This window comes from Myotis lucifugus, unplaced genomic scaffold (genome assembly GCF_000147115.1).
Source record: "Myotis lucifugus unplaced genomic scaffold, Myoluc2.0 scaffold_10, whole genome shotgun sequence".
Classification (NCBI taxonomy): Eukaryota; Metazoa; Chordata; class Mammalia; order Chiroptera; family Vespertilionidae; genus Myotis; species Myotis lucifugus.
Window position 1 is genome coordinate 2,560,908 of NW_005871058.1, and position 24,685 is coordinate 2,585,592.

General features: G+C 39.4%; 1 protein-coding gene across 1 annotated transcript in view; it reads right to left on the reverse strand.

Annotated features, from left to right (window-relative positions):
• Positions 1-24,685, reverse strand: part of ANO4 (anoctamin 4) — a 293,207-nt gene that overhangs the window by 130,879 nt on the left and 137,643 nt on the right. The window contains exon 5 of the mRNA XM_023749873.1: positions 7,217-7,306. Coding sequence (XP_023605641.1) covers positions 7,217-7,306 — 90 coding nt within the window. The remainder of the gene's footprint in view (positions 1-7,216; positions 7,307-24,685) is intronic.

Here is a 24,685-nt window from a genome sequence, read left to right on the forward strand (position 1 = left end):
AAAGCTAGACTTTACATCGTTAGCCCGGCAGATCTGACACATTTTAAACTTGAACAAATAGATCAAATGAAATGTTTTTAAAAATTCAGGGAAACACACAGACTCAGCACAGCTTTGAGCACCTTAGGCTGGGATTTTAAAGACTAAACACCACTTAGCATTTATATGACTCTTGCAAGCCTAGGACTCTCTAGATCAGCGGTTCTCAACCTGTGGGTCGCGACCCCTTTGGCGGTTGAACGACCCTTTCACAGGGGTCGCCTAAGACCATCCTGCATATCAGATATTTACATTACGATTCATAACAGTAGCAACATTATAAAGTAGCAATGAAAATAATTTTATGGTTGGGTCACAACATGAGGAACTGTATTTAAAGGGCCAGAAGGTTGAGAACCACTGCTCTAGATATTCACTACTCTTTCAATGAATCTGAGAATGTCCCTAAGGCAAAGACTGCCTGGTTTACTACTAATAGTACTTTTTAAAAAGGGACTAGTTCAGAAAACTCAAAATAAATAAATGAAATAATTAGAAAGGACACAAATCCTTTCTTAGCTGGCTTGATTCCTTTATAATAGGCCGGTGGTTTTCAGTGTGTTCCCTGGAACCCCAGAATCCTTTTGGGAGCTTCAAGAAACCATGGAGGGTGTAAAGAGGAAACTGAGTGGGCAAAGCCCTACATCCTCTACCCACCAACCCCACCTCACCCCAAACAGCCCAGTTATCTGTTTTATATATTGAGATGATATGTGAAAATAAATCATCTTGGGGAAAAAAAACCTGATTCTCCTGCTATAAAAAGTCTACAAACTTCCATTAGTGTGTTATGGCAACATTTAAGTGGTTATATTAACACATCCCAAAGAAACACTGGGGTAAGAAAGCTGGGATCCTCACCGATACAAATCTGAGAGCAGGCACTCTTTTCCTGCCATAGAAAATTTACTTAAAATATTTTGAAATTCAAAAAATTGTGTGGTCATTAAGAAAGTAATTATATTGGCATTTCCTGGCTCCCTAATGATGCTGTGTATAAAACAGAGTGCTGATTATGGCACGGGGTTCCCACCATATACTCTGCAATGGGGCCAAGACCATCGACTCAGTCCTGGGCAGCATCCTATATAATAAAGAAGTAATATGCAAATTGACCATAACACCCTCGCACAAGATGGCCACCACAAGATGGCCGGCATGGGAGGGCAGTTGGGGGCACCTGGGTCAGCAGGGGAGGGCAGTTGGGGGCAATTGGGTTGGCAGAAGAGCAGTTAGGCGTCGATCGGGCTGGCAGGGGAGCGGTTAGGGGGTGATCAGGCTGGCAGGCAGAAACAGTTAGGGGTAATCAGGCAGGGAGGCAGGCAGGCGAGCATTTGAGAGCCAGCAGTCCCGGATTGTGAGAGGGATGTCTGACTGCCAGTTTAGGCCTGATCCCCTGAGGGGTCCCAGATTGGAGAGGGTGCAGGCTGGGCTGAAGGACACCCCTCCCCAACCCAGTGCACGAATTTCGTGCACCTGGCCTCTAGTGTTTCTTATGAAAAGCTTCTCCAACTGCTACTTCATTTTAAAGAAGAGACAGACGCCTTCATTAGTTCTGTAACAGGGCAGACAATGAAGCACCTATTACAACCCTGGGAGTGATATTTAGAGAACTGTGTGCCCGACTCCAGCTCTGCTCAGTAACCTTGGTTACCTTTTCACGACTTGAAAAGAGGTCAGTGATGTTCTGCATTAAAGATCCTCAAAGTCTACTGAACATAATTTCCCCTTCTCTGAAAGGAGCATGAGCTTTGGATTCAGACAAGCCTGGGTTCAAATGCTAGTCCTCCCTCTTAGTAGCTATCAGATTCGGTTATTTAACTTAAACTTTAACGTCTTTATCTTTTAAGTGGAGATCATACAATTTACCATGCAGAACTGTTGAGAGGAATCAAGACAAGGAGGCAGCCCACACTTGCCCGACGCTTGCCAGGCACTACACTAAGGGCTTTGCCTGGATTTACTATAATTATCTCTCTCTTACAAATGTGGAAATTAAGCAAAGAGAATCTAACACCAAATAAAATAATGTAGGTAAAAAGGTCAACCACAACCACAGTTGCCAGACAAGATAACTACTTCAATATATGTCAGCCCTTCCCTCTTCCCCATCTTCTCCTTTGAAACAGCATGACTGTGTGGATTCAAAATAAAATTGGAAATCAGAGCTCAAGAAATTAGATTCAAAATGACTCACTGGATGTCTCTGAGAAATGACTCAGTCTCCACAGCCATAGAAATACAAAGAGCCACCAATGGAGGAGCAATTATATGATTACTAGAGGCACAGTGCACGAAATTTGTGCACTCGCAGGGGTCCCTCAGCACAGCCTATGCCCTCTTGCAGTCCAGGAGCCCTTGGGGGATGTCCGACTGATGGCTTAGGCCCACTCCCCGGACATCCTTAGCACTGCCGCAGAGGTGGGAGAGGCTCCTACCACCAATGCTGTGCTCGCCAGCTGTGATCCCGGCTTCTGGCTGAGCAGCGCTCCCTCTGTGGGAGCACACTGATCACCAGGGGGCAGCTCTTACGTTGAGCATCTGCCCTCTGGTGGTCAGTGCACGTCATAGTGACCAGTCGTTCTGCCATTCGGTTGATTTGCATATTAGCCTTTTATTATATAGGATGTGGGCAAGTGTGTGAGCACAGAGGATCAGGCTATAGGATAACAAGTATTGAACAATCCTTCCAACTCACAGTTCTCATTTCAAACACTCTGCTCTTTGCTCTCTTTCCCTCATTAGATCTAACGGACTATAACACAATAATGTCTGTTAGGGTATGAATGCCACTCAAGAGTACCCACATGGCCCTGGCCAGGAAGCTCAGTTGATTAGAGTGTTGCCCCCATATGCGAAGGTTGCAGGTTTGATCCTAGGTAAGAGCACATATAAGAATCAACCAATAAATGCATAAATAAGTGGAACAATAAATTGATGTTTCTCTCTCTTTCCTCTCCCCTCCCCTCCCCTCCCCCTCCCCTCCCCTCCCCTCTTCTCTTCTCTTCTCTTCTCTTCTCTTCTCTTCTCTTCTCTTCTTCTCTTCTTCTCTTCTTCTCTTCTTCTCTTCTTCTCTCTCTTTCTCTCTCTCTCTCCCTCCCTCCCTCCCTCCCTCCCTCCCTCCCTCCCTCCCTCTTTTCTTCACCCCTCCTCCTTCTCCTATCCAAGCATCACCCACCCAAAAGCTCGGGCTTGTAGAAAACAGAAGCCAGGAACTTTAGACAACACAAAACTCTGCAGAACCAAAGGAGTTCAAGGAACCTGGCTGCCATCATGGGATGAGAAGCAAAGGAAGAGAATGAAGAGATGGGGAAAATAACATCAAGGTACACACGAACACACACACACACACACACACACACACACACACTTATATTATACTGACACATATAAATGCTTTTTTCCTAAAAAGAAACCAAGTTGTTTTCAATTTGAACAATGAAACAAAATGGGATCTGTGACCATTTTAATTTTTCATGAATTAAACTATACACCAAAACGTTCAATACTACTTTAAGATACTATGCCTAGCACAGTGCCTGGCACATAACAGGTGAGATGGATAGGTGGTTGAATGAATAGAATAACTCTTTTCTTCCTTATAAGCTGTATAGCTGAGATGCAGGAAGTTGAGAAACAACTTATGGATGGCCAGCTTCTCCGACGAATCTTTTTTTGAATAGATGAAGCTATTCTAAGGGCATAAGCACTATAGGAAAAAATACAAATATACTTTACAATATAGAAGCATAGGGAGGAATTCTTACATTAAGATGAAACAACATAGTAATAACATTTTAGAAATCCAAAGTAGTTAGTTTTTCTTATTCATTTTATTTTCTCTTTTAAATAGAACAAGAGCTGATGTAGGATTAAATATTGCCTCTGTCATATATTACCCATATAGCCTTGGGGAGATATACTCAGTTTCTTCACTTTTAAAATAAAGAAATTAGCACTGGCCAGTGATCTCAGTGGTTAGAGGGTCAGCCTACACACCGAAGGGTTGAGGGTTGATTCCTGGTCAAAGGCACGTACCTGGGTAGGAGGCTCGATCCCTGGCCTGATTTGGGCTCATGTGGGAGGCAACCAATCAGTGTGTCTCACATGGATGTTTCTCTCTCCCCCTCCTTCCCTCCCTCCCTTGCATTCTCTCTGAAAAGCAATGGAAAAAATATCCTGGGGGAGGATTAAAACAAGCAAATAAACAAACAAACAAATAAATAAATAAATAAAATGGAGAAATTAGTATCTGCTTTTACTTATGGTTGTCTTAAAAACAAAATTCTTAAAACATTTCTTGAGTCTGGCCTATCTCAGACTCAAGACATGTTTGAAACACACACACACACACTCACTCTTCTATCTTGATCTTGAAGGCCATACATATATTCCACAAAATTCTAAGAAAACAATGAACACTCTCCATCATCATGCTAAAAATGGAGGAGAGTTTTACTGATGTTTAAATCCTATAGTATATTTTTTTAGATTTTTATATTTGGTCTCTCAAAGCTTTTCATAAACAATAATCTAAGGTACAGTCCCTTGAAGAACCAAACTATGCATTTTTATACTTAGAAATTTCAATGAACTGGTTAAACATCTGAAGCACATATGGAATCCAGATAGAAACTGAAGGTGAATAAATAGCCCAAATCTTTCCTTCCAGAAATAACCCAGGCTATGTGATCAACTTCCCAAACCTATTTAGCATAAAACTTAATTTTCAACATGAAAATAATAGATTAGAAAATTCTTAAACCAATAAAAATTTGATTTGCATTTTAAAGTGAAATAACACTTTTTTATTTTTAAATTTAAATATTAAGTACTCACAAACTTATACTCTTCTATCTGTTCATAACAAATTCACCATTCTAAACTATAAAGCATCATATACAAATGTCTTTACTAAGATGTGCTAACAAAAATTACTATAAAAATAGTTACATAAACATTTAGTTAATTTTGTTGTAAGTTCATTCAGCCCTAAAAATATTTATCTCCTGACTTGTAGGGAAGTCACTGTATCATTTATTAAAATATTTTCATATTGATTTTTATAGAGGAAGGGATAGGGATAGAGAGATAGAAACATCATCCATCTGCTGCCTCCTACACGGCCCCGCTGGGGATCCAGCCTGCAACCTGAGCATGTGCCCTGATCAGGAATCGAACCAGTGACCTCTAGGTTCATGGGTCAATGCTCAACCACTGAGCCACAACGGCTGGGCTAAAATATTTTTAAATCCTTTCAGCACTGTATGCTTTATCATCTTTCACATCAAATAATGTAATTACATAATTTTATAACTTTCCATGAAAAGTTATTGTCTAATATCTATTAATTTGGTTTTTTACTTTTAAAAAAGATACATTTAATGTTAAGAACTTATTTAAGTTACAATCAATCTGTATCTACTGGGCCCTTAAAAAGGCAATTTCCAGTCAAATTAAATCAGTACTTATTATTAATTTGATTTTTATTCTCCTCGGGAAATTTTTCTCTTTTCTTCATGAACCTATTCTGAAGGGACTGTCCAGCCAGAACAAATAGCTGGTCCTCTTACATTCTTCATCATAAATATTTCAGCCTCATCTTCTTCAACTTTAGGATCCTTCACCTGTGTGTGCTTAAACACCTAAACTGAGCATATTCATGAAGGAATTAACCCTCCATTCCAGTTTGGTCTCCATTATTTATCAGATGACCTTGATACTTTACTTCTCCCACCCTAAGTTGTCCAAAAAGTGCAGATAGTATCTCATAAGGTCAGGAGAGTAGTATAATGACAAAAGGGGATGACTAAAAATGCTTGAAATTGTTTATTAAAAACTCACATACAAATGCAATGTCACAAAACTCACCGTAGCAAAAAAAAAAAAAAATTGCATTGTTTCTTTATGCAATACAATGATCTTCACATCCAAATCCTTTAAATGCAACATTGTTATTTAAAGAGGAACATCATTATCTAGAACTAGAGGCCTGGTGGACAAAATTCATGCATGGGGGAGGGGGGTTTCTTCAGCCCAGCCTGCACCCTCTCACAATCCAGGACCCCTCGGGGGATGTCCGACTGCCGGTTTAGGCCTGGGGATTGGGCCTAAACCGGCAGTCAGACATCCCTTTCACAATCTGAGACCGCTGGCTCCTAACCGCTTGCTTGCCTGCCTGCCTACCTGATCACAACCCTTCTGCCTGCCTGCCTGATCACCCCTAACCCCTCTGCCTGACTGCCTGATCACCCCTAACCACTCACCTGCCTGCCTGATCACCCCTAACCACTCGCCTACCTGCCTGATTGTCCCTAACTGCCTCTGCCTGCCTGCCTGATCGCCCCTAACCATTCGCCTGCCTGCCTGATAGCCCCTAACTGCCTCTGCCTTGGCCCCCACCACAGCAGCTTCATCCGGAAGAACATCCAGAATGAGGTCCGGAAGTCATTCAGTTGTCTGGTCTAATAGCATATTATACTTTTATTATTATAGATTAGAGCTCCAATAACAAAACAGAAATATTAATGACTTAGTATGTGATACTGCATCATCCATCTTGAGGGCTAAATCTATAATTAGATTAAATGTATTAATTATGGAAAAATTCCTAGTGAAAACCATAAAACACAAATAAAGTAGCCTAAGAAGAGTAAACCTTGATTAATCAAAATTCTTAGAAGAGAGGGGCTCACTTCTGGGTCACAGCCCATCATCAGTGACTCCTGATGCCCGTTTTAGAGAATAAATTCTTGAATTTGGCTTACTGCATCAACACTTACTTCCTACTACTTACATCTCAGCAAAGGAATAGTATTCTGGTTTGTTACAGATTTTTCATTTGGTATGATTAACCCAGGAATCTAAAAAATTACAATACCTAGTGATTTATTAAATAGCACAGCATATTCCATATACAGAATTTATAATTCCACTAAGGTTTTCCACCAGGCTTCTTCAAAGACCCCAATATTATGTGGTTCACAGTTTTATAAATTAAACCTGCATTTCACTAACCATCTCTTCTGGTCTCAAACTACTTAACCCATATCTCCTTTAAGACGTCATTGCATTTTTTTAAACTCTAGCATCCAAGGTCTCTAGCTTTAGGGACCCCTCCCAAGTGTTAGAAGAGTTTCCTCTTTTACAATAAATTTAAAATTTGAGTGAAACTTACTTTCTTGAATTGCATTAAGAATCTCTGAAAAGTCCACATCACTCTTTGGGCCGTCGGGGAGTATTTGCATATCCAGCTGGTAGCCTCCTTCTAGAGAAACGAAAGATATTCATGGAGTTTGCACTGGTTATCAGAAAGCCCAGCATCACGTCCCAAGGAGAAGCAATGTCAAACTCTAAAATGAACAGCCAGCTGCTTTGCCAGGAATCTTGGATAAATGATTCTTAAAAAATGAGAAACATTACCAGCCATTTGCTCCTCATGGGATCAAAAAGGTTTAATTGTATTTCCAAGGGAAAAATAAGGCAACTATTTTATTAAAATACCACATACTTGCTAGTATTTATTGATGACTTCCTGGGTAAAGATTATTACACAGTAGCCTGCACCCAAGGCTATTTAAAATTAGTTTCAACCTTTACCTGGCTAATAAATGACATTCAACACAAACATTTTATGATACCATTTTCTTTAAAATTATAATAATTCACTTGTAGGGAAAGATTTAATATTCTTGAAATCACAGAATAAATTGAAATCACAGAATAAAATGTATCATGATTTTTCCCCTCACAGTTAGGCTTTCCTGCTATATCATGTATTTTTAAAATTATAGTATCATGTAATTGTCTGATGTATTTTTAGTGCATTCTAAAGAAAGATGATTTTTATGCTGGCCCACATACTTACTGGCCCACATACTTACAAAACATTTAGGGAAGTCAAAGAAACCAAGATATCAAAAAGCCACTTTATCATAAATAATAATAAACCCCTGAATGCTTCATAAAGTACCAGTAAGAACAACTCCAGTTTGAGGACTCTGGAAGGTATAAAAGCCAGTGCTAAAATAAACAGACGAACAGAAGGTGGCATGCCTTAGCTTCCAATATTTTTGTAGAAATAATTCTTTCATATGCCAGGAATTATTCTTAGTCTTGAATAAATTTCAGTTACACCCCGCCAACCCCCTCCCCCCAAATCAAGAGGAATAAGACACAGTCACTGCCTTATGGGGAACACTCTTTCTAGGAGGGAAATGGACACAAGTAACTTAACATTATAGAAGGTAAGCTTTAGGAGGGCAGGAACTTTTGTCTGTGTGCTATAACCCAGTGTGAGAACTCTGTATGGGGGCACAGAGTAGGACCTCAACTAATGTCGAGTGAGCCAATAAATGAGGCTGTGCAGTAATTATGAAACAAAGGCAGTAGAGGTACAAGTAAAACTAAAGGCTCAGATTCTGGAGTCAGGTAAAGCAGCACTCAAATTCTCATTAGGTAACACCAAATCTCAATCAATCTTAGTTTCCTCATCTATAAAAAAGGGATGATAGTAACAGTCTCACAGAGTAGCCAGGACTAAATGAGATAATGCATGAAAAGCCCTTAGCTATATAACATAGTCAGCACTCAGTAAATGGAAGCCATTACTTTACCATCCATAATCATTTATTAGAGCAGCACAGGCCTTTATATAGAAACTACATAGCCACTAAATAATGAGAAAAAAAGCATAAGCCAGTTATTTGGGGCCCCGGCGTGCATTTCAGCGGTTGTCAAGCACTGCAGACACAGCCGTGAACTTGGTAAATGCATGTGTGCAGCTGGCTCACTGCAGAGTCTGAAGTCACTTATAAGACTTAGCTCAATGGGACAGAACAAAGATGCCTTCCTGCTGGCTCAGATTTAAAAATGGGTTATTTGCTTTCCCTCCCCATGGCCAGCTACTTTGAAAGTTCTGATGCTGTTCAACCTCTATGGAGGCCAATCACCGTTGTTCTGTCCAATAACCAAAGGCTTCACAATGAGGGAACACACACACACACACACACACACACACACACACACACACGAGAATATTCGGTACTGCCTATTGGTCAGGCTCTGTGCTATGTACTTTATTATCTCATTTAGTCTTTATAACCTTGAAAAGGAGGTGTAATAAGAAGCTGTAATTTGCACAAAGTCTCACCGCTACTGAGCTATAAAGATGCTCTTCACTAGTCTTTAATACCACCTCTATCCAAGCAGTCATAATATAAGCTGTTAGAAACAAGAGAATTGCATTTACCAATAGCCCCCACATTCTAGTACTTCAAAAGCCATTATGTAACCTAAAAAGCAAATGACTTCCTAAATAGACTAAGAAATGAAGGCTAATTTATTTACTGTCACAGTTAGCAATTCATAAGTTCAAGTAGTAGTTATGACTACTAAATAACTACAGTCTATACTAATAAAAGGGTAATATGCTAATTAGACTGGAGAGACTGGACGTCTTCTAGACGTCCTTCCAGATGTCCTTCCGGACAAAACTGCAGCGGCTGCAAGGGCCGAGGAGGGCCGGTGGCCGGGAGTGGCAGCAGCAATGGGGTGATGGGGGTGGCACCTTCCCCTGATTGGCCCGGTCGCCTCCCGCAGAGGGAGGCCAGACTGTGGCTTAGGCATGCTCCCTAAGCCATCAGTAGGACATCCCCTGAGGGCTCTTAGACTGTGAGAGGGGGCAGGCCGGGCTGAGGGACACATCGCCCCGCCCCCGTAGTGCACAAATTTTTGTGCACCAGGCCTCTAGTTTTTAATAACTAAATTCTATAAAGTGTTAAATTTTTTTTTTTGCTGGAAGACATTTTAAGAGGAAGTCATAAAAGAAGTACTATAAAGGAGGCATTCAGGTCATTAAAGTCTGTCTTTAAAGAATATTTAATGATATGGAAATACTTAATATATAATGAAAAAGTGAGGAAAGTGGATACAAGGAAACAAGTTATACATATATCTCAAGTATATTTTTTTTAAAAAAGGCTTTTTATGTGACTAGAAAAAAAAAAGACAGAAAAACACACCAAGTGGGTACAGAAGTTGTCTCTCAGTTGTGAAATTATGAGTACATTTTTGTTTTATTCTTTATCAATCCCAGTCCTAGTTCCTCCAGTACAACCTCTTTTAAGAGTTTGCATTATTACTTCTTTGGACACATCCATGTGTGTATCCTCTTTGTAATACTTTAAGCAATAAAAAAATAATTAAAAAAAGAGTTTGCATTATTACTTCTTTGGACATATCCATGTGTGTATCCCATTGTTTCTTGATCAATTTTATATATTACTTTTTGTTTTCTACTATGATAGAAGACAATATAACTTATGTTACTGCCACTCTCCCTTGCTCTACACCCACCCATAAAATCACTACAAATCACTATTCTTAGTTACTATATTATAATGCCTCAATTATTAAATTTAAATTTCTTGTTCAATCAAATATAGACAGTTCTATATTTTCAAGTTAACACAGTGTTATAAAAAAAACAGATTTTGACACTACACTGACCTGAATTTGAATTCCATTTTTATGTGACCCTGAGCCATTAAATAAAGAGTCTCATTGTTCTCATTTATAAAATGAAGAGGTTAAAACTTGGGGGGGACTCTATTAAAAATTATTAAAAATAATTTGGCTCATACTGTTAAATCATCATGGTCCACTAAAATTTTATGTGAGCCCTAGCCATTTTGGCTGAGTGCTTAGAGCATTGGTCCATGGACTGAAGGGTTGCATGTTCAATTCCAGGTCAAGGGCACATACCTTGGTTGTAGGCTTGATCCCAAGCCCTTGTCAGGGTACATGTGGAAGGCAACCAATTGATGTGTCTCACATCGATGTTTCTGTTTCTCTCTCTCTCTCTCTCTCTCTCTCTCTCTCTCTCTCTCTCTCTCTCTCTCCCTCCCTCCCTCCCTCCCTCCCTCCCTCTCTCCTTCTCTCTCTTCCTCCCCCCCATCCCTCTCTTCCACTCTCTCTAAAAATCAATGGAGGGGCAAAAATCCTCGGTTGAGGGTTAACAACATCAACAAAAATTTATGTAACATATTCCTCCTTGGCACACTGACAGTCAATTCCAGGTTTAGGGCCTAGATTAAACAACAATTAAAAAATCAGTTAAAAAAACACAAAAACAACAAAAAAACCAACCCTGTAATTTGGACTTGGAATAGTTATTCCATATTTAAGCAGAAAGAAAGGAAATTGTGACACAGCAAATCTTAACTTCCCCATGAAACGCAAAAGACGGGGACTCAGTATAGGCTTAAGGGGACACATGGTATTTTCTGTGATTTCCGCATAATAAATGATGCTAGATCTGAGCTTCTGTCTCTACATGCCATTTATCTTCTGAAATAAAAATTGGTAGTTCCTGTCCTAAGAGGCATATTTAATATCAATCCTCAAATGCAGCATATTTCACAGACAAGGAAGCAGTGATATTTCACAACGTAATATAAATATCTAAAATAAATCCTCAAACGTAATATTTTTGAGCTTAACAGGCTGCAAAGACACCATTTTTGAGACGGGGAGTCTGCTTTCAATTCCCCATAAGCGAACTCGATGACAGGGCTAAGGCAGAGGATGGTTTTAAGAAGGGAGGGAGGTACAGACAGTCCCTGCATCAGCCAGTGCCCGAGATAAATCTTTTAAGAGGGAAGAAAGAAAATGAATTCAGTTCTTCCGGAGGATCTGAAATTGAAAACCCTGGATTTACTTGTGGGACATTCCACTGGTTCTGGAAAAACGTTCCATCTCTGTTTCTCAACTTTCCAAAATCTACTTAGTGAGCCGTGAGCTAAAAGGCCTTGCAAAAGAGCCTGCTGCCTAAGTGCTACTGTAAAAGACACGCTCTTTTTCTATGAGTGTTGGGTAACTATAAATCGAGTGATATGACAGATCTTTTTTTTCCTTTTACAGCATCAAGCTCAGTTTTATATGAGTAGTGAAGATAAAACAAAAACATATCGGTTCACCCACATTAGTCACTACAAAAGCTACGGATATTTATTCAGATGATTAACACTGAGTCGTTTTAAGGACCCGATTCAGGACTGGGTCCCAACTGGAGAACCACATTTGGCTACTAGCGGTCAGATGCTTCCCAGCTTGAAAATGGAAATAATAACCCCACTCCTTCTGCCAGTGCCGGTAATGGCTGGGCTTCTACAACATTGCTTCCGTGTGCCCCTGGATTGGCAAGATAGTCACCTCCTACAGATAATGCATCCCTGCACTGGGAGATTCAAAGGGGGCTTGGGAATCTGAGCTTCAGTGCTCCAAATGGCAGGATGGATCGGATGGATCGATGGATCGGTGTGTCCTGTGGGCAGAGCTCGGTGGGGGTCTTCCAATCTCTGGGATGCTGAGGTCTGTTGTTATGCTGACAGGGACTCACAGAGGGAGGGAAGAGAGTAACTAAGGATTAGGAGGGGTTACAGAATAGAAACCATGAAACTTTCAGCATCACTATCATGCTATTTACTCACTTAACTTGCATGATAAATCCAGGCATCCAGAAGGTTTGGCTGGATAAATGAGTGAGTATGTCCTTACAGGACAACAAGCCTCATGACAGCTTGTACATCATCAGCCTCTCGCTTCTCAGTCAGGGAGTTAAGTAACAGACGTTACCACTAACTGATGGCCATGGTCAAGGGTTTAGGCTAGGCTCAGGGTTTAGGCCACTAGTTATAGTTGTATAATCTTAAATCTCTCCAAGCTTCTTTTTTAAAAAAAAATATTTTTATTGATTTCAGAGAGGAAGAGAGAGAGAGAGAGACATCAGTGATGAAAGAAAATCATTGATCGGCTGCCTCCTATATGCCCCACACTGGGGATGGAGCCCACAACCCAGGCATGTGCCCTGATTGAGATCAAATTGCAACCTCCTGGTTCATACATAGGTCAAGGCTCAACAACTGAGTCACACCGACTAGGCTCCAAGCTTCTTAAATAATTTGATATAGCACAGGCAGAAGATGCCGTTTTAAATTTCCCAAAGCACAATATTCTTTCCAGAAATTAATCATTTGGTTTTCTTCATGATTGCCTTTTCTATAGTTTTCCTTCATTCACTTTGTATGTTCAAAAGGTTGTGAAAAGAGTCTTGGGAAAATTCTATCTAAATGCATCATATAGGTACAAATATTTGCATATGTTCCTCAGGAAAGGGAAAATGCAAATATCGAAGGGAAGAATCTGGTATGTATTTTTAGACATAAGTTTGTTATTCAGCGTATGATAGCAAGGAACACAGATACCAATGCCCACATTCACCAAGGCCCAAAATAGCTTGTTTTCCTAAGTTTTCCCCTTATTTACTAACCTCACATCACACATCTCTAAAGAAACACAAAGAGGAAGTGATTCAAATGAGGGATGATTGGTATTATTTCTACACCATAGCACTAACTGTTCGTGAATACATCACATTGACCTTCAATGCAATGAGAAATAAAACAGAGGTCCATTTAAGGAGCTCTTATCGTCTTTTATTCAACACTAGAGGCCTGGTGCATGAATTCGTGCACGGGTGGGGTCTCTCCACCTGGCCGGTGATAGGGGCTGATCAAGGCCATCTCACCCAGTCCTGATCGGGGCCGATCAGGGCCGATTGGGGCCAGTGGCCAGGGAGGGACCATGGGAGGGACCACGGGTGGGCTCCAGGGAGTGTCTGGCCCCATCTCACTCAGTCCTGATGGGTAGGACCCCAGCAGCAAGCTAACCTACCAGTTGGAGCATCTGTCCCCTAGTGGTCAGTTCATGCCATAGTGACCGGTTGGCCAACCGCTCAGTTGGACACTTAGCATATTAGGCTTTTATATATAGAGATAATTTCAAAGCCATGTGGAAGATCTTATCTTCTGACCACACCAAAAATCCATCCCACAAATAGGAAAACAAATATGTCATTTCATCCATGCTTCTATTCAAGAATCTATTATAGGATCTAGGATCTATTCAAGAAGGGCAGCCAGATTCCTTTGGCTCCATCAAGAAGCATCAGCCACAGTTCTCAAAACAATGTCTGTTTCCAGATAATGTGAGGTGAAAACACCAAACTCAACTAATTCCCATCTTCAAGAAAAAGAAAACTGTCACAGTGAAAGGTAAAACAACATACAAATAACAAAAAAAACGAACACCCATAAGAAATTAAAGACATAAGTCTTAGTTTGCATCTATCAATAACTAATTTTGTACTTTGGGGCAAGCAATTGCATTTCCTGAGTCACAGAAAAAATACAGGTAATCCCACCTCACCCACGGCTGTGAAGACCAAATGAGATGTAGGAGAAATATTCATGGAAGCCTTTCAGAAACCATGGAGCAGCATCTAATGTAAGGTGGTGACACCAAGATTTATTGTTGTTGTCAAGATTGATTATACATTTAATTTTTCCTTAATTATTTCCCCCTAAAGAATGAGTTGAATTTTGACTCACATCTTGGCAGAATCAGAGGCAAGTCGGCCAAGAAAGACTTGTCTGTTGGCTTTCATTTTTTAAATCTTTCCTTAATTGCCCCTCATCTCTCACTCTTGTACATCCCCACAGACTCTGGTACTTCTGGTTTGTCTATTTGTTCTTTTTTAGCACATGGAATTCTGTTTAATAGTAGAAATTTTACATTGTGATAGCATCTTTTTAAAAATATATCTATTTTTTAATTTTTTTTTAAACCTCACCCAAGGATATTTTTCCATTGATTTTTAGAGAGAGAGAGAGAGGGAAAGTCAGAGAGAAATATCGATGTGAGAGAAACACATTGATTGGTTGCCTCCTTCATGAGCCCCAACCAGGGCCCGGCCTGGAGAGGAGTCTACAACCGAGGTACATGCCCTTGACTAGAATCGAACCCCGGACCCTTTGGTCCACAGGCGAACACTCTATCCACTAAAGCCAAACTGGCTAGGGCTGTGATAGCATCTTCAAGGTCAAGTTGTGGTTTGGATGTAAAAGCACTGGACTGAGGATTTACTTCTACTATAATTGCTGATTTATAAACGAAGTGGAATTGCCATTTTTGATGCTATCTTTAAAGAGGATTTATTATCTTTTTCCTAGCCATTGTGTTTTTGTTTCGTTTTGTTTTTTCACCCCATGCAAAGGATTTATTTTCTGCAGTTGGGCTAAAATATGGCACTGCTGTGTATGGGGTGAGACAGCATACAAAAGGCACTGGCTGAGTTCAGTCCGTTCTCTAATTTGAGCCCAGGCCTTGACATGAGGGTCAGAAAGTAATCTTTGAAACTCAGAGATGCAGAATGAGTTTTGTTTGGAACTAGAAAAAGGGAGCATGAAAAAACAAAGGTCTACTGCAGAGCAGAACAAAAAACAAGCTATGAAGTGGAGCATCACTTATATTGAAAGGAAATAGTAACCCATTTGAGTGACTAATGTATCTTTTCAATGGAACCCTAATGGTTTCTGCTTTAGTATGGTCTTCTTCTGCTAATTTAAATTTTCCAAGGCTTTGTTTTACTAACTTGCTAGAAAAATTGCTATCAAGTTGTTTGAAGACGGTAACAGCACAATGAATGAGAGAATCAAACCACCAAAATTGAAATCTTGCCTCCACCAATTATTGACCGTATGTCCTTGGTCAAGTTATCTAACTTCTCTGTGCCTTAGTTTCCCCAACCATAAAAAAAGGAAAACAGCATGAGGATAGTATGAGAATTAAGTGAGATAATGAATGCAAATAGCTTAACAGAGTTTGAGATTGGAACTATGGGAAAGTGCTTAATAAATTATAACTGTAATTTTATTATTATCAAATGTTTAATTATTTCTGTATACAGACAGTACTACAGATATGCTAGCTCACTAGAAACAGCAATATCTTAAAGTTTCTGTCCTATGATATCATCTTGTCCCAGCATGTAAATGCCACAACTACATAAGAGAAAAATAACCATGCATAAATGGGGAAAGGGCTAAAAGAAGGTTAAAATTACTTGGGAAAATAATCAAACATATCCACAAAACATAATTTTACATTGGGTGGGAGGTTGGGTGGGGAGAGATCAACCGTAACCCATGGACACAGACAATAGGGTGGTGAAGGCCTGGAGTGGGGGTCGGGGGTGGCCTGAAGAGGTTAACGGGGGGGAGGGGATATGTAATACTTTCAATAATAAAGATTTTTAAAAATAATTTTACAAATTCTACAAGAGAATAAAGGACATATTCTGTAACTAATGATATTTCTCTAGGATTATATGATGAGCTTCACAGATAAAGGAAAAGCAAGAGAACTATTTTAGATTTCAGAAGGTTTCTAATTCTATTTTATATGGCATAATCGTTAAAGTGGGATAATTTGATCCATACCCATTAAGTGTTACAGTTTCCAATTCAAAAACTGCAATCAATGCTTCAGTTTACTCTGTTCTTGACCCTTAAAATATAGTCCCAACTCCGATGCTCTTAATACTCTCAGTACTGGCCTATGGATGGGAATAGAAAATAATATTCATTAATTATGAGTGGCTAAAAGATAAAGTCAAGTGAAATCGATACACAAGAGAAACATCTGACACAATCAGAAGGAAAGAGAAGCCATACAAATACAAGAAGAAGGTGAACGGACCTGTGTCCGTGTACAAAATGAGAACTCCTCTTACTGGTATCAGCACAAGTTAACTGGGAAATGGTCTATGGTGCAGTGACCAAAAAAGAAATGATTAGAAAGATTTGTATGTCCAGGCATACAAAGCTTCAGAATTTTGCCTGTGATGATGGTGACAACAAAAATGATCACTACCATTTATTACTGAGCACCTTCTATGTGACAAGGATCATATTGGGCACTTTACATGAATGAATTTGTCATAACAATGCTCTATAGGGTTGCCAGATATTAAACATAAAAATATAGGGTTCCCATTTTAAATTTCAATTTCAAATAAACAACTAAAATTTTTTTCTTATAAGTGTGCCCCATGCAATATTTGGTACATTCACCAAAAAGTAATCGTAGTTTATTGACATTTAACCACGAGTTCTGTATTTTATCTGGCAACTCTAACACCATGAGCAGGTATTAATATCCTCATTTTGCTGAAGAGAAAACAAATTCAGAGCAATTGGGTCATTTGGTCAAGTCTGTACAGCTATTAGGTAACATATCTGTGCTTATAATATCTAACCACAAAGCTTTCATTCATAACCAGCACAATTCACTGTCTCTCTTATTATGAGTTTTGCTCTATCAAGATGGCCATCTCCCCATTCTCCTGTTGAGATCCTGGTTGATCTTCAAAGTCCAGTTTTGCATGCCTTTTGAATCTTTCTTAATTTTCCACAATAGGAATGTTCCCATATCTTTATTTATATCTCTTCCAGCCATTAGTACAGTTTGGCTTCTATTCTGGCAGGTTAAGTTCAGATCCCTGCAGTGGGCATTCTTCATGTCTATTTCCTTTTTCTAACATCACATCTCTTTCCTTTTGGGGAAGTGCCTTTCCCTTACTGCAGCCTGGGTGGGAGGAGAAACCAAAGAGTCCTATCTCCTATTATAAAAGCTGAAGGAGAGGTCTCCTGCCCCATCTTTTCTCTCATCAGCCTCTACCCAACCAAGGAAAAGGAGTATGGCCAGTAGAACCTCTGTCCCAGGTCTTCAAAACTTGAGCCAAATAGTGCAAAACTTAAAAAATAGTAGTTCAGTGTTGAGTAGTTGAGTGTTGACCTATAAACCAGGAGAATCATGGTTCAATTCCCAGTCAGGGCATGTGCCTGGGTTGCAGACTTCATCCCCAGTGAGGGGCATGCAGGAGGCAGTGGATTGATGGTTCTCATCATTGATGTTTCTATCTCTCTATCCCTCTCCCTTCTTTTCTGAAATCAATAAAAAAATATTTTTAAAAATTGTAGTTCATTTTTTCCAGATAGTTAAATAGTTCTTTTCTTAGTTTCTGTTCCTTTTGCAAAGCTGGTTCTCTAGGCTTTCTTTCCATATCATTCAGCTTTAAATTCCTTATTTGCTTGGTTTAAATAATTGGCTTCAGTTATTTATAACCAAAGAACACTGACTGATCACCAATTTGGACACAACTGAGAGCTCTCTAAGGACAACATGATAGAGTTCTGCACTGTATCAGCCCTTAGGAAGTATTTTCCAAATACATAGTTAGCACATAGTAGGCACTCAGAAAAGGTTGTAGACTCTAAGGGAAATGAACTAAAATTATCTAGGGCTGATGGCACAGAAATCTACAAGACTGTCTTGCTCTTTCTTTTCATATTTAACAATAGGTTTTCAGAAAGCACTTTGGGAATTGGGATTATTAACTTTGTAAAAAGTAGATGGATGACTTAATAGGCCTCAATATGGCTAAAATGTCCATGCTGCCTCTAAGATCTATGACTCACTACAAATTAGAACCTCAGTTGAGAGCTCTTGTATAATCTCTCAACAGAGCTATGATGCATTAGTCTAAGTACACTACAAGTAACAGAATGAAACTAAAGAAGTCCCATCTACCTTGCAGAATAATGAGTTTTAAATATGTATTTTTCATTTTAATCACTTTTATTGATTCATGCTTTTAGTTTGTATTCATTTAAAAACAAAGTACATTAAATATATCCTCTTATTGCTCTATAAATGCACACAGTTCATTCTGTATATCAAAAGTAATAATAATGGTGCTAAAACACCAAGATGGTTATAAAAATGACATCCTAGCTTCAAACATAGTACTGAACAGTCCAATTTAGAACAACCCAACAAAATACATAAAAGTGCCACATATGAAAACATACAGTGTGTCTCTCTACTTCAGTACTGGGCTTATACTTGATCTTCAAAAACACAGTAGGGCTTTTTACTCCCTGAAAAGGGTTGACATATGCAAAACAGTGCAAATTATAGCGTCACTGATTTCAATCTCATTACATTCAAGTCAGAATGAAATTTTCATTGTACAAAAGAGTAAGCTACATACTTTGAAAAAGACAAAGCAAAGCTAGAAACTAAAGCAGATTAGGGGGCAATCCTTTAAGAGTAGAAACCCTAATGTTACACTCAGTATGTATTGATTGAAAGCAAGAGCATTGCAAACAGCATGATGGATATGAGGCAGGCAACCCTGGCTTAAATAATCTGGCATGATCACTACTATATGACTGTGGTCTGGGCTACTTAAAGGAGCAGCCAGCTCTCCACATACATGGGGGCTCCTTCACCTGAATCCCCTTAAAGGTCCTTGAAAGAAATCACTTGATGATAAAAAACTGTCTCTGCACACCCCATCCCCACCCTCACCCCAACAGAATCATCTACATCACATTTATCTGAAAAGGAAAAAAATTCTCTGGCATTCGGAGTAGGTTTTGAAAGGGGTTTAGCCCCCTAGTTCTTTTCTCCTTTTCTGAAACCAGATAAAGAAGCTGTAGAGCTTTAATTAAGAACATGCACAAAAATGGCGGGGGGGTGCTTTATTCACAGCAAAGACTTGGAACCAGCTCGTTTCCAAGACGAGTCTCTGGGATTGGTGAAGGAGTGTATGTGGCAGAACTAGCGGATTTTGAGCAAAAGCAAACATGCTCAAAAGAAGAAAAGTATGCTTTTCTTAGTCCTTAAAGGAACTTACTCATAGCAAAGAGTGCACAGACAAGGCCATGTTACAAACATAGTTCTGCACAGGCCAGTCAGGTTTTAAGCCCGATCCCCACTGTGAGCCCAGTCCCTCATGGATTCAGTGAGGATACAAGTCATACTTGTCTTGCTCTAACTAGGAAAAGAGAAAGAAAGAGAGCACAGATGTACGATAACGTGGTACATCATCTGTAATGTTTTAAAGGCCAGCTCTTCTCTCTGCTAAGTGTCACTGAACTATAAACAGTGAAATTTATCACCTTGATAAAAAACAAAACAAAAACCACAACAACACTAAATTACCAAGCCACATGTTTCCATGATTTAAAAAAATAAAATAGAAGCCAGTGTAAAAAATTCACACTTTGAAAGAAAAACTTCACAATGGTACCTGGGAGCATCCCTTGCTCTGTTTCAGGTTTTCCTTTGGAAGGGGCAGGTCTAAAACATCCTTTAAAAACAAAAAGGAAAAATAAAAGACAAAAGCAAATAGAGACAGACTCATAGAGAACAGGCTGGCAGCTGGGAGGAGGGGTATTTGGGGGGTTGGGAGGGTGGAGGGATTAAGCAAAGAAAAGAAAAACTCATGGACATGGACAACAGTGCGGTGACTGCGGGAGGAGGGGGTGTAGGAGAGGTGGAAGAGGGTATGGGGAGATGAATGGTGATGGAAGGAGACTTGACTTGGGGTGGTGAACATACAATACAGTGGACAGATGATGTGTTATGGAATTGGGTACCTGAAACCTGTGTAATTTTGTTAACCAGTGTCACCCTAATAAATTCAATTAAAAGGAAAAAATAAAACAAAAGGAATTAAGATCCTATCTGAACTGTTTGTTTGGGAGGTGAGGGTGGGTACTTAAGTGAGTGAATTTTCAGTGTTTATATAACATCCAAGGTCATACTCCATGAGAATGAGGCTCAAAGGTATTCTACAACGTTGACATAAATAGAAATAACAGCATAAAGTGTTTTAGGTACCAGTTTAAAAAACTAAGACTTTATTTTTATTTCATTTTATGTTTTCCATCACCATTTGTCCCCTCTATGCCCTCTTCCACCTCTACCTTCCCACCTCCCCCTACTCCCGCAATCGACACACTGTTGTCCATGCCCATGAGTTCTCTCTTTTTTCTTTTTTGCTCAATCCCTTCACTTCCCCTACATTCCCTACCTCAACCAGAGCTGTCTGCCTGCTCTCTTTCTAGGAGTCTGTCTCTATAAAAACTAAGACTTTTAAGTCAGTGCAATGAAACCCTGACATTAAATAAAGGATTAGATTTCCTATTACACACACAACCTGACCGTGAAAAACAAAAAGTAGGTCGTTAACTTCACAAGAGGAAGCACCATCAGTAAATATTCAGGTGACGAGCTAAAATGCCACCAAAATATCGCAAAAGCCTTCCCAAATGCTCCTTTAAGTTCAATACATTATTTGTTAAACGCAATACAGATTGATTTTTGTGGTGTGTGTGTGTGTGTGTTGGGGAAGAAAGTGCGTGTGTGTTGTGTGTGGTTTTGGTTTTCTTTTTTCTTTTTCTTTTTGGATGATGGAGAACTTTTCCATTGAGTACAGAAAGAGAGAGGCTTTAAGGAACCAAAAGCACCTTGAGTGCTGTGTCTTTTTACAAATATGTATAAATAAAGTTATGGAAGGGCTATTTCTATCCTCATTATATGTTTACAAAAACTCACTCCCCCCAAATGATGCAATCAACTAAACCAAATAGGTCATGTTTGACAATATCACATGCTCTAAGATCTAGGACTTAGGGATTAAAAATTATGCTATCATATGTAGATATATAAACACAGGGTTTTAATCCTTAAATGTATTACCACTGTAAAGATGTGAGAAATTTAGTCTCAGCCCATTACATCCAACTTACCACTGAAATTCTGGTTTTAAAGTAAAAAAAAAAAGCAAGGCTCTTCCTGGCAACTATAACAAAGAAAAACCAGCAGTGAGTGACTGAGGGGAAAAAGGAATTGCTGAGATGAAACTATCACTGTAACTCCCAGCAAATGTCAGTGCTATCCTTATCTTATACCTGTGATTCTGGAAGCTTTCATTGCTGCTCTCTGAGACTTGCTCCTGTAACCACATCTAAATGTTTTCTTCCCTCTCCAGTGCTGCCCGTCATGCTCTAGATGTGAAATTGCCCAATTGTTTGGGTGGGGAAGGCAGACAAGCTGGAAGAGGAAGGGACAGAAATGTAATGGGACACCTCCAGTTCAATTTCTTCTAAGAAAAACACTATCTACAAGCGTAATGTCCAGAGCTTTGTGTATGTCACAAAATTTTTCCAGCTTCTTTTTTATTTCAGTCAAAATACTCTGCCCCTAGAATTGAATTAGAATAAAAGAACAAATTCACAAAAAGGGAGCATGCCCAGTCTAACAGGTCACAAGATGGATATAAAACATTAAGTCAGGGTACATCGAAAATGAAAAAAAAAAAGCCCTGGTCAGTTTGGCTCAGTAGCCAGAGCGCCAGCCTGTGGACTAAAGGGTCCCGGGTCAATTCCGGTCAAGGGCACAAGCCCAAGTTGCAGACTCGATCCCCAGCAGGGGGCATGCAGGAGGTAGCCGATCAATGATTCTCTCTGATCATTGGTATTTCCATCTCTCTCCCTCTCCCTTCCTCTCTGAAATCAATAAAAATATACTGAAAAAAAGAAAATGAGGAAAAATATAAAATACACATATTAGAAGCTAGAGTGAATGGCAAGTACAAATAAAAGGCATACATCTACATTCTAAAGCTTTGGAATGTTTCCCAGTGTAGGGGGAAAAAAGCAGCTACCCATATCCACTATTCAGGAGTGTTGTATGTTGTATCTGTTGTTCCATGATGATTTGTTGTTCCTAAATGTGTGTTTTTAAAAACAGGTTTCTAATTGTAATTTGTATGATATAATTTTACTTAATTATAATTCTATGCCAAACAATAGGCTTTATATTGGCCAGGAGTTAACCAATAGCCAATAGTTCAACAATTTATTATAAAATTATGGATAGATAAATGTAGTGATGTATTTTTAAGGTTAGAGCAGTGACTAGAGAAAATCTAAATTATCCCATGCTGATGGTACACTGTTAGGAAATACCTTAATAATATTTATTTAAATTGTATTTCATTAATATCGGTATAGGATGTCAATTAAAGGCCGACTGTATTCTGCCTGGGTTAGACACCAGCAGAATAGTCTATGTTATTCTGGGCACTGTGTTTTCAAAGAGGCAGCCATGAAATAAGACTGTTTCTAAGAGCAGAGTGGGCAGGAGGTTCAAGAATCTGAAAAACATGTCACTGAAGGAAGCATTGAAGAAACTAGGAAATGTTTCAGTTGACAAGCAGCTCAAGATGAATTTTTTAACAACTCAAGGATCCTCATTTGAAAGAAGACTTAGATTTACTCTATATAACTTCGGAATGCAAACCTGTATCCAGTGGGTGGAATAGATTTGACAAACAGCAAATAATCATTTAGTAGTGAAACCTACTCTGAGTATCTCATGGGCTTAGGAAGGATGGGGAATACAAAGATAAATACAGTTCCTGCCTTCCAGGAGAACTATGAAATCTAAAGCCAGGTGGACCCAATAAGGCTTCCAAGTTCTATAGAAGATCAATTCTGATCAGTGAGATTTAGAAAGGCTTTTGGGAGAAACTGGAATTTGGGTTATATTTTGAGAAATGAGAAGTAGAGATCAATTGGGGGAAGGGCTCTTCCAAAAAACAGGGAGGAGCTTGAGCAATGACAGAGAAATGGAAAGTACTAGTAAAAGCCTACTTGAGCAATAGTGAAGAGCTGATGATGGTTCAAGTAGAATCAGCAGGTTATGGAGTATAAAATGACATAACCAGGAAAAAAACAGGGAGGTTACAGTGGAGAGGGACCACAAGGTTGCACTTACTTCTGGACAGCCATAAAGATTTTTTAAGCAAAGGAGGGATAATGTTGATCATCATCTTTAGAGAACTTTGGGGTGGTCTGGAAAAATAACTAAAGACAGCCATCGAAGGCAACTCTCCAACATCCAAAAGCCTTTTATTGGGCCCCCCAGAATTATCTTCTCATCATCTGTCTTTTCTCAGATTGTTCCCTTCATCTTCTCCAATAAAAGCCTGTTGTTTCCAGAGGTCACTGCTTCCCTGTGGGATTTTCTGCTAGAGCCCTGACACCAATGGATCTGGAGAAGATATCTTCCTTGAGTCTCTTTTAGTATTGAGGTATAATAGACATATTATTAGCTTCAGCTGTACATAATAATTTGATAACTGTGCATACTGAGAAATAATCACCACAATAAATCTAGTTAGCATCTTTCACCATACAGAGTTACAATTTCTTTTTCTTATGATGAGAACTTAGAAGATTTCCTTGAGTCTTAATGCCACTTCAGACCATTGTTCTTCCTTCTTCCCTAAACACACCCAGCTTTAAATCTCAGGTTGTTATATTTTATCACCTTCTATCCCTCATGACTGCATTCACCTGCTGCCTCCCAGGTCACAACCCCTCATTTCTTGATGAGGTTAACTCCTGGCTTTTTATCACTCTCCCCAAAACTATTCAATTCTTGACAATTTCAATATCTATATAGACAATCCTTTCTAAAACCTGGCCTCTCAGTCCTGAGAATTCTTTTCTCCAATGCTCTTGCCTTATTATAGTCACTCATTTCATATCCTAGTCGAGACTTGCTTATTGCTAATAATAGCACCCTCCTCCATAACATCAGTATCATGCATGCCCTCTCTTATCACGTCCTCTTATCTTTCCAGCTCTTCTTCCCATTACCCGACCTCAACACCCTTTCAACCCTCTCAGACCTCCAACCAATTGATTCTATCAGCTTTCCACTGTTCGTCACCCCCTTGATGTCTTGACTTCCCTCATTACAAAGCTTACATCACATAATCAATTATTATAATCATTCCCTCTCATGCACCTGTGAATCCCAATCACTCTTTTCCTAATTCTTTGGCAAAATGCAGCCCTGACTAAATCTAACCCCCCATCTA